This window comes from Camelus bactrianus, chromosome 15 (assembly GCF_048773025.1).
Source record: "Camelus bactrianus isolate YW-2024 breed Bactrian camel chromosome 15, ASM4877302v1, whole genome shotgun sequence".
Classification (NCBI taxonomy): domain Eukaryota; kingdom Metazoa; phylum Chordata; class Mammalia; order Artiodactyla; family Camelidae; genus Camelus; species Camelus bactrianus.
The window spans coordinates 48,156,457-48,174,457 of NC_133553.1; the positions used below are offsets into that span (position 1 = coordinate 48,156,457).

Consider the following 18,001-nt stretch of genomic DNA (forward strand, 5'->3'; position numbering starts at 1 on the left):
AAAGCCTTTTCATTTGTTTGTTTTCCTTAACTCTGGCTTTAGTTGAACCTTCTACCTGCTCTTAGTTTTTATTTGGCACAACTGTAGGATGACCATCACCTTACCTGTACCCCTTATGATTCCAACAGCCACAGCCCTGCAAGCTTTGTGAATGAGCCACTGTTTTAGAAAAGGAGCCATGGAAACAAAGAGAGGTTGAGAACCATGAAGGAGACAGTAGGGATGCTTTCCTAGGGTGGAAGGCTATTAACACTTGGGACTAGGATAGGGAGCGGTGAAAATGCAAAGCTCTCTCACCTTGTGGAAAGTGAACCCCTTACCCATCCTCCCTAGCACCCTCTCCAGCAGCAGGGAGACAGGATTTTATGTGGGCCCACTGAGGCTGATTAGGCTGGTAAATGGCATTATCCAATTTCTCTGCACTGGGGCCAGGAGAAAGAATTGTTTCCTGAAATTGTGCTGCCTCTAACACACCATCGACCTGAGCACGGGGACTAGAGAGGGAGGCTGTGAGATGAAGGAGCCTAAAGTAGGGTGTTGAATATTTCAGCAAACTGTCAACTTCAATGTATCTAGGCTGCATCTGTCTTTGAAATCAGGGTGCTCTGGGGTTTCCAGCCAGCCAGTTGCCTAGTAACATGCGTGAAACACTGAGGACCAGCCACTTGAAAGTTTATTTTTGTCCTGAGTTAGTTGCTGAAGATTAAATGTTATCTGGTAGCCAGAGTAATATTTCATTTTTATTCATGAGCTGGGGAAAGAAACACATACTTACAGGGAAATCAGCGTCGTCCCGTTGAACGCATGGCTTTGTATTTCTTCAAATCCATTTCCATATAGTTTGCTGAAGAGGGAGGAGAGAAGGTTCAGGAGCGAAAGAAACATAGTTTGAATCACATTCTTCCTTCTGTGACATTTATTACTAAGATAATTACTGGCATTTACAATGTTTCTCTAGCATTTTAGATTCCAAGGGCCTGGTAAGATGAGACTTTTCTAGCAGTAGTTTGCTTGCACCGCCACTGCCAGGACCGCCGCTGATTTGTTAAGTGTTTATTAAGTGCCAGATGTTGATCAGCCATCCTACATATATTTTATGATTTAATCTTCACCTTCATTTCCATTATACCTAAGCCTTAGTGTAGTTGTGTAGCTTGCTTGAGGTCAAAGAAGACTGGTAGAACTGGAATTTGAGGGTAATGCTCAAGTCTTGCCTCTGGTTCCACAGGCCTGTGTGGGTGGACGGGCTCCCCACATTGCTGAAAGCTGAGGGCGGAGGAAGGCTCCAGTACTGAGGTAGCATTTCTTTTGCTTGGATGAATATGTGGTTGTGCTGATGTCATGTTTTGTTCCACAACCAAGAAGATTCCAATGTCTGTAAACAGTTATTCAAGATCCATTATGTGGATAGTCAAATCAATTTAGTTGGATACAGTCAGCAATTTAAAAAAAAAAACGAGATGAAACAGAATAGAGCAAAATGGAAAATATTAGAGTATGTTGCAGGTAGTCAGGTTAGTACTGTTTATGAAGTTTTGTTCCACCATTTTTGTATGTTATATACATGTGAGTGTATGTATATGTATATACATATATGTCTGCCCAGAATAAGTCATAAGACACTCCTTAGAACTCAGGTGCTGGGAGATGTTAGAGCCAGAAAAGAGCTTGGAGAGGCTCAAGTGGCACCCCTTCATTTTACAAAGAAGGAAATAGGCTCAGAGAAGAAAGTGACTTGTCTAAAGTCCCCAGCAGGCAGAAGTGAGACCAGAGCACTCTTCATCTGGGGCTGCTTCTAGCACATCAGTTTTGCTGCTTGGTTTTACTTTTCTGCCCTGCCATATCCACATGGCCCCTCTTCCTCCTCCTGTAGAGTTATGTTCAATGTCATGTTCTCGGTGTGGCCTTTCCTGGCTGCCCTATTTAATCTACCATCCCAGCATTCCGCATTCTCTGTCTCTCTCCTCTGATTTCCTTTATCACCATCTGAACCGTATATTGTCTACCTCCCCCAGCAGAATGGACACTTCATGAGAGCAAGGATTTCAAACCGTTCTGTTCATTACAAAATCCTCTGCATCTGGAATACTGCCTGGCACCTGGGAGGATTATAATAAATCTGTTTTAAATGAATTACATGAACAAATTGATATATATATATATATATATATATATATATATATATATATATATATATATATATATATATATATATATAATGAATTTCTTACTGTAAATCATGGTCAAGCAAATTTGAAGGCTACCGTCTCAAATAGAAATATTTCTATAAGTTCTGCATGAACAATGATACAAGACTCAGGTGAGAATGGGCTGTGGTATGATATAAAATTAAGCTTCTACATCTGCCAAGATGCTGGCTTCCCTTTGCAGGGTTGCTGACAGCTGCATGGCCATGTCAGGAACAGGCTGGGGGCTGTGACTTGAGAAGCAGTTTAGACACTGTCTCCACCTGCTCCTCCTCCAGGTGGCTGCTGTCCACACGGGTTCTCTAGCCTTTGTTAAATAGAACAAGCAGGGGATTAAATTTCATTATATGTCTATGTGTGTAATATGTATGTATGTAGTATGTGTGTGTGTGTGTGTGTGTGTGTGTGTGTGTGTGTGTCAGGGGGGCATCTCTTTCCATAAATGCACACCTGAGACAAGCCAGTGTAAACAGAAACATAAGTGGGACTCAGTGTTGAAGCATGAGACTGGAACCCTGAAATTCAGGAAATATAGAGATTACAAAATAGCTTCTAAGTCTCCTTATTAGACTGAATTCAGAGAGAACAGAGAGCATATTTAATTCATCTTGTAAAGCTCCGGATCTCTCATGATGCTTACTGTCTAGCACAAGCTCAGTCCGCAGGCTGGGGAGCCAAGGCCTTGCCCTTCCAGTGGAGTAAGAACCTTCTCTGGCTGCCCCTGTTTTCCTGTGCTTCCTTCTGTAATTCTTCCGGGTTTACAGCATCACACATGAGCTCTTTACTGTATCCTGTGACAGATTAGTGGACGCCATTTTTCAGTAGTTTACTTTCCTCATTTATATTGTAGAATCTGGAGGGGAAGGCACTTGGTTTATCTCTGTTGTCTGTGGAATTACATACAACATTTTTGCCTTCTCAGCACACTCCCACTGGAATTCTCTTTTTATTTTACACTTAGAATATTATTCTTTGGCAGTCTCTTGTCATTTGGGAGGTTTGCAGTCCTTTATAGTAATCTCTTTTAGATGAAGAAATCACACTGGTCTTTCCTCTAAACCTCTTTGAAGGTAGATTTCTTAGAGTCTAGGCCAGTGTTTGTCAAATTATTCTTCTCCATCCACTGAATCAGAATCTTCTGGAGCTGCTGGCCAAAAATGCAGACCCAGGCCTACTGACCACATGCACTGCAGACTTACAGAACCAGAATCTGGCTGTGATACTGAGGAATATACACTGTTATGACAAGCTCTCCCAGTGAGCTGCGGGCATGCCACTTTGGGATCCCTCGCCCTAACATGTATCATAGGATGATGCGGCTCTCATCATTTCCACAGTGCAATTCAGATGGTCTGCTGGGCAGAACTGAGTCCAGATTCTGGTCCTCTTACTGCTTTCTCTACCTTCTAAGTGGTGGTACTACATGTATAGGAAAAGTAGCTCCCACTCTGCTGCCAGTACTTGTCTGGATGCCCTTTCCCCATCACTGTTATGAGATACCCTGATCCTACCTTTGGTGCATATTAGGATTTTATACTTTTTCTGTGGGGCTTACGATGCCATTGCTCTAACTACAGCCTCATGGTGAAGTCTGCAAGTCCTGAGTCTAACTGCCTAACCTTGAATCCCAGCTCCTCTACTTATGAGCTGAGTTACTTTCCGCAAGCTATTTAACTTCTCTGTGTCTCAATTCCCTAATCTGAAAACAGGGATGATAACAGTCTTGCCCTCAAAAGGCTGTTTGTTGTAAGGATTGAAATAGTACGTATACACTAAACACTTAGAAATAGGTTCTGGAACAAAGTGAATGTTAAATGTGTTGCTCCTGTGATTATTATTATGGTTAACAGTGGCTTCCAGCTCTCTGGCCAGAACAGAGGGAAAGATCTCCCTTTCCATGCTTTGGATGGATGCCCATGAAATGCAGTGACCTGTTTAACTGAACTGTCATTCTCCGCTACTGAGGTGGGGGCCTTTCTTCTCCTGGGTGGAGCAGGTCAGTAGGCCTGGGCTGCCCCAAACATACTCCATTTCCAGGTATTTTCAACCACCTTTGGTTTATTCTGGCACCATCGACATTTCTGCCTTTGGATACTTTTCATGTCTTTTTTTTTTTTTTTTTTAATAACCTAGGTCCTGCTTGTCCCAACTTTCCAAAGAATGCAGCTTACTGATTCCTTTTCAGCTGCTGCTCTTCGGCTCTGTTCTTAACAGTCACACACAATAGAATGTGCTGCCTTGTTTTGATTAAAAAGAGTGGCTTTCTTACTTTGGAGAAATTACAGATGTGAGTGGGAGACTTCCTGCTGTCGGGCCTGCACAATGCTTTAAATGCCCTTCAGAACATCTGGAGAGTCACTTCAGATGGCTTTTCCCCAAAACACTGTGGTGTCAGAATTAAATGAAGAGGACTTCCTTGCCTTGAGGATGCTGTCACAGGTGGAGAAATGAATTTTCCCCTCACCTCTATTACAATAGCTGTATCTTACTTTAAAGCATTGTCTGGATTCTCTATTCAAATGTCAGAAATTGTGACTCAGAAAGAATGGCACCTTTTTATTCAAAATAAGATTCAGGCTTTAGAACTTAATCACAGATGACACTCTAATTCTGAATGCTGCCTTATAACAAACTCCAAATATTCCTGGGGGTCTGAAAGCACTTCCGGGGTTATATTAGCAGTATTAGACATTCTGCCAGAGTTCCCTCTTGGATCATGTAGGCACCTTGTTTTTGGATGATTTCAAAGAAGAAAGCCTAATTTAGGTTTGCAGATCCTCAGGGTCTCAAAAAGTGGCCCATGGAGTGGGGAGGTGCTGCACGCCTTAGGATTTGGGATCTTCCCAAGTCTTTATTAAGGACACAAAAGACATACAAGATCTATGTTCTTGAGAGACTCATAATCTCACTGGGTGAAAACATGAAAGAATGAAAGAATAACACAAGCCATTAGACAGTCACTGTGAGTGTGTGGTACATGGAAATGAGAAGTCTTGGAGAAGTCCTCTTGGGCTGGAGAAGTCGGAGGAGGCTGCATGGTGGAGCTGAGACTTGAGTTAGACCTTGCAGAACTAGTAACATTTGTTACTGAAGGGGAAAGCATCCTATTTTAGAAAATATGCCCAGTGGTACTGTATCTTTAAGCAAATTTTTATCAAATGACTCTACCAACATCATCCCAAAGAAGAGGGATCCTAAAATCACCACTTTCTTCTCCATGCAGTACTTTGCTGAGGTCCTTTTGTATCTGAACAATACCTCATGTCTGAAGACAGTTCTTTATGGGTAGCTGTTACTGCTGTATGCTGCCATGACCCTAGGATGTTGGTTAGAAGTTGCCCATTGCTGTGGGGCTCCCAGTCTCTACAGCCTGAGATCCCTCTCCCTGATACGAGCATGCCTCTTGCCTTTCAGCAGTACTGAGTTTTTATGTTTCCCTCCACCACAGCCAATTTCATGTCAACTTACCATATGCAATAATAAAAAGGTGACAGGCATCCAAAAGAATAATGACAGCAATGGAGTATAATATATTGAATATAATTTTTGAAAACTTCGTATTTCATAGTGATACTTAAAAAGAGAGAGACAGCACGAGAGAAAAAAAGGAAACCTCATTTTTACAGAAGAGTGCTGGCTGATAAATGTAGAGGAATGATACATATAAAACTACCATTTTGGAACTCTCTGTAGTAACTGAATAATGAACGGATGCGGAAACTACTGGAGGAAAGGTCGTTGGCCTACTAGGTTCACGCGAACTCAAAGTATTCCACCATTGTTTACTTATTTATGACAAAGGGAAGAATGTGCCCTTAGAGTGAAGAGGTGTGGCAGTCATCACCTTAACCAAATGGCCAAGAAGTGGCACAGCATGGCATTATGTGCCTCCTGGTTTGATGCATATAACTTCCCCTTTGCAGTGTTCTTGTGGAAATGTTGACCTGAATCTAATCATGACAGTAAAGTCAGATGAGTCTGGACAACTGATCTGGGCCCTTCAAAGGAATTAGTGTCACATAGAACAGAGGAAGGCAGGGGGCCAGTTCTCAGTAGGTGGGGATGGGAGGTGAGGTTGGGAGAACTAAAGGACATAACAGCAAAAATGCAAAGTATAAACTTTGGTTGAATTCTGAGTTAAAAAAAATCTATAAAAGACAATTTCACTTGGATATAGACTGTAGGTTGGATGATATCATTAAATTCATGATTTTTTTTAGGTTAATGGTGTTGTAGTTATGTAGAAAGTTTCTGTTTTAGGGAGATGCATGCCGAAGTACGGAGGTATGAAGTATCATGATGCCTGTAAACTTCTTTTGGATGGTTTGGCAAAAAGGAACTGAGCTGTATATACCAACACATACAGAGATGGTGGTGAAGGGTGGTGGTAGGCTGTTAATAGTAGGTGAAACTAGTTCAAGTGTATAGGAGTGTTCATAGTGCTGTTCCTACCATTTGTCTGTGGAAAGACAAATGGAAAGTAATTCCATTTGTCAGTTGAAAATTTTAAAAATTGAAAATATTTAAAAACAGATGATGAGCAGGGTGGGTATAGCTCAGTGGTAGAGCACATGCTTGGCATGCACGATGTCCTGGATTCAACCCCCAGTACCTCCATTAAAAAAAAAAAAGATGATGAGACAGGATGTTTTGGGGATAGTCTAAAACAACTGGCTTGCTGAATATTATTAGTTTTTAATTGTGGTGGTACAGTGTAGTTGACACTATATAACTGAATTGAATTTGCACAAGGAGGTATTAATAATCCCATTGGATAGACAGAGATAGAGACATGTTGAGGTTGGGGGGCTGGACTAAGCCCGGTTAGACTCAGAGCCAGGACTAGAACCCAGGTTTTCTACGTCAGTGCCCAGCAGTCTCTCTACTATGGCTCATCACAGGTATAGCCTGGACGCTTGTCATCCTTTGCCAGGCATCCCTTCTCGGAAGGGTCTGGGAGAATTAATTGCTGTGCCCTTTCCTTCTGTGTGTGTAGTTCAGATGGGAATCAGGTTGTCTCCCTTTTGAGACTGGTATGACCAGTCATCTAGAATATTTTAAAGGTGGTGCGGCCAAATCCTGCACACTCGGGGCACATTTCAAGGTAGCCTCTTGAACCTGCACCCCAATGTTCATAGCAGCACTATTTACAATAGCCAAGACATGGAAACAGCCTAAATGTCCATCAACAGGTGACTGGATAAAGAAGGTGTGATATGTTTATACAATGGAATACTATTCAGCCATAAAAATGACAACATAATGCCATTTGCAGCAACATGGATGTCCCTGGAGAATGTCATTCTAAGTGAAGTAAGCCAGAAAGAGAAAAAAAAAATACCATATGAGATCGCTCATATGTGGAATCTAATAAATAAATAAATAAATACAAAACAGAAACAGACTCATAGACATAGAATACAAACTTGTGGTTGCCAAGGGGGCGGGGGGTGAGAAGGGACAGACTGGGAGTTTGAAATTTGTAGATACTGACAGGCATATGTAGACTAGATAAACAAGGTTATACTATATAGCACGGGGAAATATATACAAGATCTTGTGGTAGCTCACAGCGAAAAAGAATGTGACAATGAATATATGTATGTCATGTATAACTGAAAAATTGTGCTCTACACTGGAATTTGATACAACATTGTGAACTGACTATTACTCAAAAAAAAAATGTTAAAAAAAAAAAACGGTAGCCTCTTGAGGAGATCTAATGAAAAGCCAAAGTGGCTATAAAGAGACATAAGAGCATAATGCATAGTTTTAGCATTAGCCCCACTGAGCTTCTCCAGCATCAAGTCAAGTGTTTTGTTTTCATTAAATGAGCTCACAGTTGGTAAAGGTCTGGGTGGGGGGAGGGCAGGAAAGGTTCCACAAAAGCTAAATCTCAAGCACTGCTAATAATGAGAAGAGGAGGCTTGCTTTCATTATTTTCTAATTAAAGAGTTGAACTTTATAGCTGAGGAAATAAAGCTTTCCTCTTTAAATGTAATACCCTCCTACAGCGGGGCGCTCCTTCACTTCCAGAAGGGCCCATTCAGCTGAGAACAAGGGCCAAGCAATGACTAATCACTCTTCTCCAGAGGAAGAGCCGTGAGTGGGGAGGGGGATGGACACATAACGCCCCCACAGGCTCTCTAGGAGCAATGGAGCTGCACTTTTCATTAACTTCAGCGGTGGGGCAAGTCCACCCTGCTGGTAGGCACTATTCTTCTTAAAACCATAACTAATGCAAGTTAATGGCCCCTAATAGAAACAGTGTGCGGTGCTTGTGTACAGATGCTAAAACATGATGTGTAAGAACAAATCTTTGGTTGCTCCTTGGGTTTGGTAAGGTGGCCCCCTCTTATGAGCTCATAGCCCCCAGTGGGTTATCTCAACTTTCATTTGCCTATTAATCTTCTTCCACATTGTCTGCTCATTCAGTCCTGTTCCACTCCACTCCCATCACAGTCCATTTACCTGGGAGGGGTACCTATTGGTTCCTGATTATTGTTAGATTTAGGTCAAAATTGAAGGGAGTCTTGGGTATTTGTGATCTCTAAATAAAGACTACTCTACTGAGTGGTTTTTCTTTAATACGTTTTTTTGAGTTACTTCTAAGCCTTTATCCCCTTTTCCCTGCATTCAAGACCCTCTGCAATCTCCTCCCCCTTGTCATTTATCTAAACATATTTCTCATTTTTTAAGCAAGATGTTTACTCCCAATGCATATGCCTCATCCTGTTTTCCTCCTTCCCACAGCCATGCTTTCGCTTATGTTCACTTGGAATACTTAGTCCCCTTTTCTCAGTATGTGGTACCACATGATGGTTAAGACCATGACTCTGGAGTGAAGACCATCTGGGTCTAAATCTTGACCTTGAGTAAATTACTTAACTTCTCAGTGCCTTGGTTTCCTCATCTAAAAATGGAGCTGATGGTCCCTACGTCATCGGGTTGCTGTGAGACTTAAATGAGTTTAAAAAAAAAAGTACTGAAAAGCAGCAGAGGCATTTAATAAGGGCTGTATAAATATTTGCTGCCATTATCACCTTTACTCATACAAATGTTAATGATCTCCAAGGTCTAACTCAAGTCTCAGCTCCTCCATCCAGCCTCTTTGACTTCTTTAGCCCAAGAGGACTTCTCCAAGACTTCTCATTTCTGTGTACCACACACTCTCATGGTGAATGTCTGTTGGCTTGTATTATTCTTTCATTATGTCATGTTTTCTCCCATTGAGATTACAAGCTTCTGAAAGACATGGATCTTATATGTCTTTTGTGTCCTCAATAAAGACATGGAAAGACCACAAATCCTAAGGTGTGCAGTACCTCCCCACTCAGTGCTTGCTCTATAAGTGCCCTGTTTCTGACAGGGGACATGATGAGTGAGTAGTTCCAAATCCATATGCAATGGTGAGTCAGAAACACTTTATAAACAGCTGGAAGAGCTATAGTACGTGACGGAAGTGGAGGAGTTGAGAGACTTGGGTATTCGAGAAGGTTTTCTAGATCAAGTATCCTTTTTTGGTGTTCAAGATTTGCAAGTTAAGAATACGAGTTATTTTGAAATTATTTTTGGTTGCTGCTCTATATTCTTTTGATTGTAATGCTCTGAATCAGGGCTACATTGGCTACAGCTTTGTCACATGACAATTATATGTATTGAATTATACGTCCACAAGGTAAAAGTACTATTGCAAATGCAGTTCACCATTGATACCAATTTCTAGAATCCATTATATAAAAGAAGTCCTCTGTGAGCTGGTCTCTTCTTTTGCTTCATGACCACTTCCTCATTTCAGGGTCATCTAATGCATGTTCTCTCTTTCGTTAAGGGCATTTAAGCTCATTTATTGCCTCATCACAATCCTGCCATGGGCTGTAACCAAAGCAGAACAAGGTAGAGGGATGTGGATGTGGGGAGCAGAATTGAAGATGAGTCACTGAGCTTTGGATATAAATGAGACATGGTACCCAGGACGTTGCCTCTGAATGGTGGGGCAAAGGAGGGTGCCCCATGTGAAGATAGCAGGGATCCCAGAAGGAAGGAAGTCAAGCAGGTGGACAGTGAAGAGAATGAGTTAGGTTATCTTAATATGATGCCCCTTGAACTTTAATGGGCATGTGATCGCTTGGAATCTTATGAAAATGCAGTTTCTAAGTTGGTGGATCTGGGATGAGCCTGAGAGTCTGCATTTCTGACCAGCTCTCAGAAGATGCTGTAATAGCTTGTCCATGGACCATACTTTACATAACAAGTCCTTAGGAAAGAACATGAAAGGGATAGGCCTGTGAGCCTGGTAACCTGATGGGTAATTGGCAGATAAAGAGACATTATTTTCAAGTGTTAAAGGATGTAGGGAATGGGCGTAGATGACGTTGCTTCAGAAATAAAGTGAGCAGGTTCCAAGGGGAAGGTGAAAAATGAGAGAGCGAGAGAGTGAGCAGGGTCCGTTGACCAACTACTCTACCTACTTGGAGAATATCCTCCCGAATTCTTTTCAGTTGAAACTTGAAATTTCTGTGCTCTCTCTTAACCAAGACAGCCACTCCCCTCCAGGCTGTCTCTTCTCAGCTTCAAAGCAGTCCACTGATGTAGTGAACAATTTCATCAGTTGGAAATTGGGTCACTGTAAATCCTCAGGGCCCATTTGATTAATTTTAAACTTAATGGGTTGGCTGGCTGTCATATGAACATACGACCCAGCAGCTGTCCCACACAACTCCTTTAACCCTTGGCATTTTAGGTCAAAAAGGATGTCACCGGCGAGTAGGAACATGGTAAAAGACGAGAAAGGGCTCACCTCAAGCTAGAAGTGAGAATAGCAGGGGCTGTATGGCAGAGCCTGAATATGCAGGCTTACTCACAGTGTTACGGACTCGTTATTCATCCCTTGAAAAGCATTTCCTGGTACGGTGGTAATGTGTAAGTTATCACAAATTTCCCTTGAGGAATGAAACGAGAAATATTTACTTTCCAAATTTTAGCTGCAAATAGGAAAGTGTTATGCATAGCAATCAGTCTGGTACTTACAGAATGAAATTAAATTCCAAGGAGAAGATCTTCGTAACATCTGGAAGCTTTCGGATGCCTGTGTTACAGATGCTTCTGCGATTTGGGGCAGGGTGGGGATGTAGGCACAATGAGTAAAAGTGATAGTTAGTAAGGTATAAAATAAATCTAAAAAAAAACAGTAGAAAAGCACTTTGCCAATATTCTTTTCACATTAAATTCAAAACCCTGGAGTTTGGCTTTATCAGTAACACTTTTAGCTGTTGAAGGTCATCAGAATTTCAAAGCCCCTAACACTGTGGGAGAAGTTGCTCTAATGACTCCTATTTAGAGATCGAGGGGCTGAGACCAAACTTTTAGGCTTTTTCCATTTATGTTTCTATTTCCAGCCTGTCTTTTCCTGTTGCATCAATTGCTTTTTCCTGTTGTACTGCATTCCATTTCCTTTTGGTAGTTGATCCCATGCTCTTGATGGTTCTTGAAAGCATCCCTTACTTTAGAACAGGTTTGAACTCCAACACTTCAGGAGGATTAATCTCTGTATGAGAAATCCCTATCCCTCGTGATTAAAAATCTCCCTTTACTTAGCTTCCTCGCGATTCAGGGAGTTCTCCCTTGTATCTCACTGAGATCAACATTCTTTTGGTTATTGGAGCTACTCAAGACACCTCTTCCTTTCCTCCCATCTTTTATTTAGCCTTCAAAGAAGAGAGAGGCTTCAGCGATAGAGTAAATGAAAGGATATTTTATTACAGAAAAACGGGACTCCTTGAGCAGGGTCCAGACATCTGGATCTCCCCTGGCCAAATTTTAAATTCACCAGTCATGGACTCTGGACAACTGAAATGAACTGCCCGGCACTCTGGTAACAACGAAAAGAAGTCAGGTTTCTCTTTTGGCTCTCTCTGGCCTCCTCCTTACCCGATACTCCAGATCTCACAGGATCCTTGCCCTGTCTGTGGCGGGTAAAGGCTATGTGGGCTTGGGCTGCAGTGTGTACTGCGGTCGGAGAAATACCACTTTTCTGGAGTGAAAATGCTATTCAATAAAGATGGTGATTCTTAGATAACAAGGGGCCACAGTGGTCAAACTTGACTCTGGGTTTTTCCAAAGTGGTTGATGTTGTAGATGCTTATGTGTCCTGTAGACCCGTTGGAGGTCCAGAAAAGCAGAACACCTGGGTTAGGAATCGTTCTCCAGCATCAGAGCAGCCGAAGGAGCTACACCAGTGCCCCAGGCAGGACTGCTTACATGATGTGGAACACTGGGGAGATGTCTGCCCCTACTTACTTTTTAATTTTTTTTAAATGGTGGTAGGAATTGTGGACTTTGCATCCTCTGGAGATTTTTGTGGAATTTAATTTATCAAGAAGAAGAGAGAAAGGACATCTATGTTAGAGGGTTCAATGTTAATTTTTTTCTGGGTGAATAAGTGGTTACTTGATATGTGAGAAGGTCCATAGGGATAAATGTATAGGTTGTATCAAGTTTCAGAAATTCTGGTTTTGTTGGCAAGGCAGTGAATCTGCTGGGCTACAGTGGTACTCAACATACAATTCTGACTAGTGGACTTAATAAGATTTAATGGGAAATAGAAAATAATGATTTCATTTATATGGCATAGCGCCTATCTCAAGGCAATACTTAAAAAGTTTTTACTTAATGAATAAATGAACACATGAAAGAAAGGAGATGAGTAATTCTCAACCAGGGAGAGGGGTCAGATCAGAATTGCTTCTCTAACTTTCACCTGTGCTCAGTCTACATCACCACCTCACCTTAGAGATTTCGATTTACCCTTTTTCGAGTGTCCTGACCTCCCCACCCCATTACCACCATCACTTTGAAAATCACTGTACAGGGGTGATAGTCTTTTTGGATGTTTGGGACAGAGAAAGCATTGGGAACCACTTAGGTATATTTGAAAGTACCCAGCATGGTGGCTAATAAGAAATGGTGATTAAGTTTTAATCAGAAGGCTGAAGACAGACATGCAAATAAGGCTAAGTATACGGTTTAGAAATTCTTCCCAACCTTCTAATTATTTAGGTTTTCATCAGATGCCCACATTCTCCTCCCCAGTTGCTTAAAAAAGGAAAATTCCTCACAAGTATTTTAACCGGGGGAGATTTGTAAATGCTCCAGGCTCAATGTATACCAAGTTTTTGGTATTCTGGATCAGTCTGCAAAGAGAAATGGAAAAAAACAGGCAGCTGTTTAATAGATATGTTTTGTTTGGAATTCAGAAGACTATGGTTACCAGAAGATGCTGGCTGAAAATGGCATCAGCAAAATCAAGTGATTTTCCTGTGCTTGAGAGTCACTCCTGAGACCCTGGGGATGGAAACAGAATGGTGAGAGCCAGTTGGTTATTGCCAGGTTCTGCTCTCAACTTCTTGTTGAGACAGGTGAAAGCATCATAGCTGGGGGCCTGTTCCAAACTCCCTTGTACCTCTAGAAGAAGCACCAACATCCAGGGCTCCTGGCCAGGTAGGTCTCTACCTGCCATGGAGCAGCACCCTGAGGGTGATGGGAGATCCCACTCCCAGGAGAAGTGAGCAAATTGGCTTCTTTCCCTTGTAAGCAAACTGGTCTTCATATTGAGCTGGCAGCCATACTGACCAGTTATCCAGATGGGCACTCAGTCTTTGGAAACTCCCAGGCCAGAGTCCAAGGGCTTGGATTTGGGGGATTTTATGCCCATGCTATAGATAATTTGTTGTGTGATGATGCCTCACCTCCTAACATCCCTGAGCTAGTGTTCCCTTCTGTAAAATTGGCATAATAATAACCCTCTTCCTACTTCACAGGTTGGTAGGTACTGAGTAATAGAATAGGTTGGGATAATGTACAAGGCAAGGCTTTGCAAAGTATGGACTTACAGCCATGGTACCGCAGTGGTGTTACTGCCCTTCTCCCGAGTTCCCCAGTGACTTCGATCCCTTGAGAAGCAGCCACATTTACAGGTCCTGTCTACTTTGGAGTTAACAAAAGGCCAGTAAATGCCTTTGGCTTTTGTGAAGCCATGTAACAACCACCCAAGGAAATGATAATTAGTCTTGTTCTGTAGAGAAAATACAGTGTATTGGTTAGGTGGACAGGCTCTGGAATCAGTTTGGTTTTACATGCTGATTGTACTAATTGTATGACCTTGGATACGTCACTTAAAGCATGGTCTCCTCATAGGACAGTTTTTGAGGAGTAAATGTGCCTGTCTGGTTCACAGTAAAGCCTCCACCAGTGTTAACAATGATTATTAGAGTTGATGAAATCAGGAAGTTGGATGATTTGTCTTGGAGTCACAGAGCTAAGAAGTAGTGGAACTTGGAGGTGAACCCAGTTTTTCTGACTCCAAGTCTGGTGGGTGTTCTGCCTTACTCTAGTTACCCACCATTGGTGCCTATTTCCATCTTTTTTGTCCCTTTGATTCTTTAGAGGTGAATGACATTTTGTTGTGATTATTTTTATGGTACCTGAGCCAAGCAATCACAGACTGTGTAAGGCATTATGTAGATAGGATGAAAGGAACTTTAACTTCTTAGGAATCCTTGTGGGTCTGGCCTTAGACCACTCATCCATCCATTCGTTCATTCAACATTTATTGAGCACCTGTGTGTGTCAGGCATTGTTCCAGGTGCTGGGGATACCACTGTGAACAAAGCAAAGAGAGCTTGTGGGGAGCAAACATTCTAGTCTCAGGGCCTTCCTTGGGTAAAGTCCATAAACTTTCCCTTGGAGCACTTCATTTTTCTTTCTGTATCAATAAATTGTTACTTTATCTATTAATCAATATTGCTTTGCATCCTGAGCAGTTTTATTTATCTTAAGCTGTTCTGTTTCAACTTCTCTTGGGAAATCTGTTAAAACTGTAGGTTTGCAGATTTCCAGGTCTGGGATAGGACTGTCATCTATAGTGATAATGACCTTCCCATCACTCCCCACCCCCATGAAATTCTACATCACAGCCAAGTCCAGACTATACCTTTTGCACTTAAATACTCATTATTTTGGGTTTCCCATAATTGATGAGTTAGTCTTACCTCCCTGGCTACACTGTCATGTCTTGGGGGAGATTTATATTTTCCCTCCTATGTGTTTCAGTAGCACTTGACCCTTGGGTGGACATGTGTGCCCACATACTTATGAATTAATTATTCTCTTTAGATAATTGCCAACTGAACCATTCATAGGGAGGCCTTGTGGTACAGTGGAAAATGCATAAGCTTTGAAGGAAGACTGGCCGAGGTTGAATTCCAGCCCTGCCATTGTCCAAGATGCCACTTCGGTCAAATTACTGACCACCCTGAGCCTCCATTCCTTCCCCTGAACAAAAGGGATAATTACCCCACTTTGCAGGACAGCTGTGAGGATTAAATGGCACAACCTGGAGGAAATAAAGACCAAACACAAGTGCTCAAAATCTATTTGTTGCTAACATCCTTCCCCCTTCCTTAACTTTCAGAACTCCCATGTAGATGAAATTTGTGGAAGCTCAGGTTGGGGCCAAGCAAGGCAACAGTAAGAAACCTGGTTTAGGAGTCCTGTGACCTGACTTCTAGTCCCAACTCTGGCACTAACTTGTTTTGTGACATCAGGCAAGTCAGTTAACCGCTTTGGGCCACAGGTTCATCATCTGAAAACTAAATAGAGCCAGTCTTCTCCCATCTTTTTTTTGTTTTTGTAAATTAGAGGAAAATGATAATTTGGAAAGAGTTATTTTTAAGAATTAATTCTAAAACATCACAATACCAACAACAAATCCAACATACACATGCCAAACTCTTTTACATGGCAGGTTTCCAAGAACCATTTACTAAATAGATGAATATGCCCAAGCAGTCACCAGTGAATTCATGATTTCTAAGCTCCTTTCCAAATTTTCCCACTACCCCAAGTACTCTATACCCTCCCTTCCATAAAGTGGGAGCTACCTGGCAGGACTCCACAATGTCAATTTTAATTTCCAACTTTGTGTTGTGATGTTTCAGAGTTTATACAGCTCCCAGGGAGAAGCAGTTGTCACCATGGCAACCTTCAGGCCACTGCAGTGAGAGAAATTAGTGCCTGCCCAGACCTAGTAATTGCTGTAGTCTTTTCCTCTTGGATTCCTAGCAGTGGATGCTTGAATACAAATACTGAGTGGGCTCCAGCCAGCGAGGGTAATAGTGTACAGCAATAAACTATCTGTTAGCTGGTGCTTACATTTCAGACAAATTGAGGAGGCTGTCAAAGGCATTAGCTTCTATCTTTTCCAGGGAATCACTCTGAGAGATTTCACTAGGGGAGAGAGGAAAAAAAAAAAAAAAAAAAAAAAGAAGAAACATGAAAGAAATGACTGTGTCCGCATGATAATAAGCTGTGTGCATGACCCAACAACTGGGGACTCCAGTGTGTCCTTTTAAAAAAGAATAGGAATGCCTTAAGTTGTCCTCACATTATAAAGTGTTCACACCGCCTGCTTTAGGAGCACTTTTGGGCACATGCAACCCAGATGCAGTTGAAATGCAAGTTTCAGTATTCCTTGGTGATGTGACAGGGTTTTTCCTTATCTATGACTCAGAGTCACCGATTGTTAGATGGATATGCCCTTTGGGAAAAATCTTGTCAGATGCCCTTGTTTTCCAGCTTTGGAAATAAAAGCTCTAAGGGAGGCAAATAGTGCTTACAGGAAGATTCAGAACTAGGATCAGAATGTCTGTGTTCCTGGCGCCATCCCTCTAGTGAGGTTTTAACTTGGGTTAGAGCTCATTATTTCTTAACTCTTTACCCCTTTCCCCAAATCCAGTTCTGAGGTAGTTGTGAAGTGGTTGACTCCTGCATGCAGTGTCCTTCTTGGGTTGTAACTGTCTATTTACCTGACCGTTTTCCTAACTGTGTTAACAAACTGAGGACCAGGAGTAGATCCTGTTCATTTCTGAATCTCTGGTGGCTTCATATAGCCTGGCACAGAGGGTATGGATGAATGAATAGATAAATGAGTGAATAGATTTTTTTTTTAAAAGGACACAAAAGTAAAGGAACCAGCTTTGCCATATACCACCCTCAAGCATGTAGGTAATGTCAGTGTTACCTTAAAATCCCAACATAAGCTACCATTTGCTGCCAGCTTGAATTCTAAGGTTAACATTCACTGAAGGCTTCAGACTTGATGAGAGCTTTAGCCCATAGAAAGGCTGAGCCTAAGGCAGTTAAAGTCTTTTATGAGTAGCACAGTGATGGATAGTTCCTGGGCTGATTCATCTTATTCCTACCTAATGGTTTGCTGATTTAACTGTGGCTGTACTTCTCTCTAAGAAGTCTTAATGCATTGTAAGTTATCAAAACTCAACATTTAAACTTGAGAGAAGAGTAAGGGTTAGGCTCAAGCAAACTGAAATTTCTGTAACCTGCAGTGAATTTCCTATAATATGTACTTATTCTTAAGGAATTATTTTTTAATATCCTCATTGCTCGACAACACCCTAAAGAGCAATCAGATATTCCCCAAGGGGCTAGGACTGATGGGGTAGCATCTTCTGTAGAGATGCAGATCTGCTTCCAAAGCCCAGAGGATTACTAAGATCAGAGATACTCTCTGGGAACTAAATGGCCTCTGAGGTCCTTTGAGCCAGACTAACATTGGGGAAAATGCTGGAATATTGGACTCCTTCAAAAGTTCTCTTTCCGTGTATGGGATCTTGTGCCCTAGAAGCCGACCCAGGGACACAGGATTGAAGTTACATCCAACACAAATATGAGATCACATTGCATTCTCAGGCTGCTTTTGATAAATGCCTTTTATCAAT

The 18,001-nt window shown here is 41.8% G+C and overlaps 1 protein-coding gene across 1 annotated transcript in view; it reads right to left on the reverse strand.

Moving 5' to 3' along the window:
* Positions 1 to 18,001, reverse strand: part of LHCGR (luteinizing hormone/choriogonadotropin receptor) — a 60,480-nt gene that overhangs the window by 24,527 nt on the left and 17,952 nt on the right. Inside the window, exons 3-7 of the mRNA XM_010967774.3 lie at positions 16,419 to 16,493; positions 13,325 to 13,399; positions 11,238 to 11,312; positions 11,072 to 11,149; positions 776 to 844 (exon numbers count right to left, since the gene is read on the reverse strand). Coding sequence (XP_010966076.3) covers positions 776 to 844; positions 11,072 to 11,149; positions 11,238 to 11,312; positions 13,325 to 13,399; positions 16,419 to 16,493 — 372 coding nt within the window. The remainder of the gene's footprint in view (positions 1 to 775; positions 845 to 11,071; positions 11,150 to 11,237; positions 11,313 to 13,324; positions 13,400 to 16,418; positions 16,494 to 18,001) is intronic.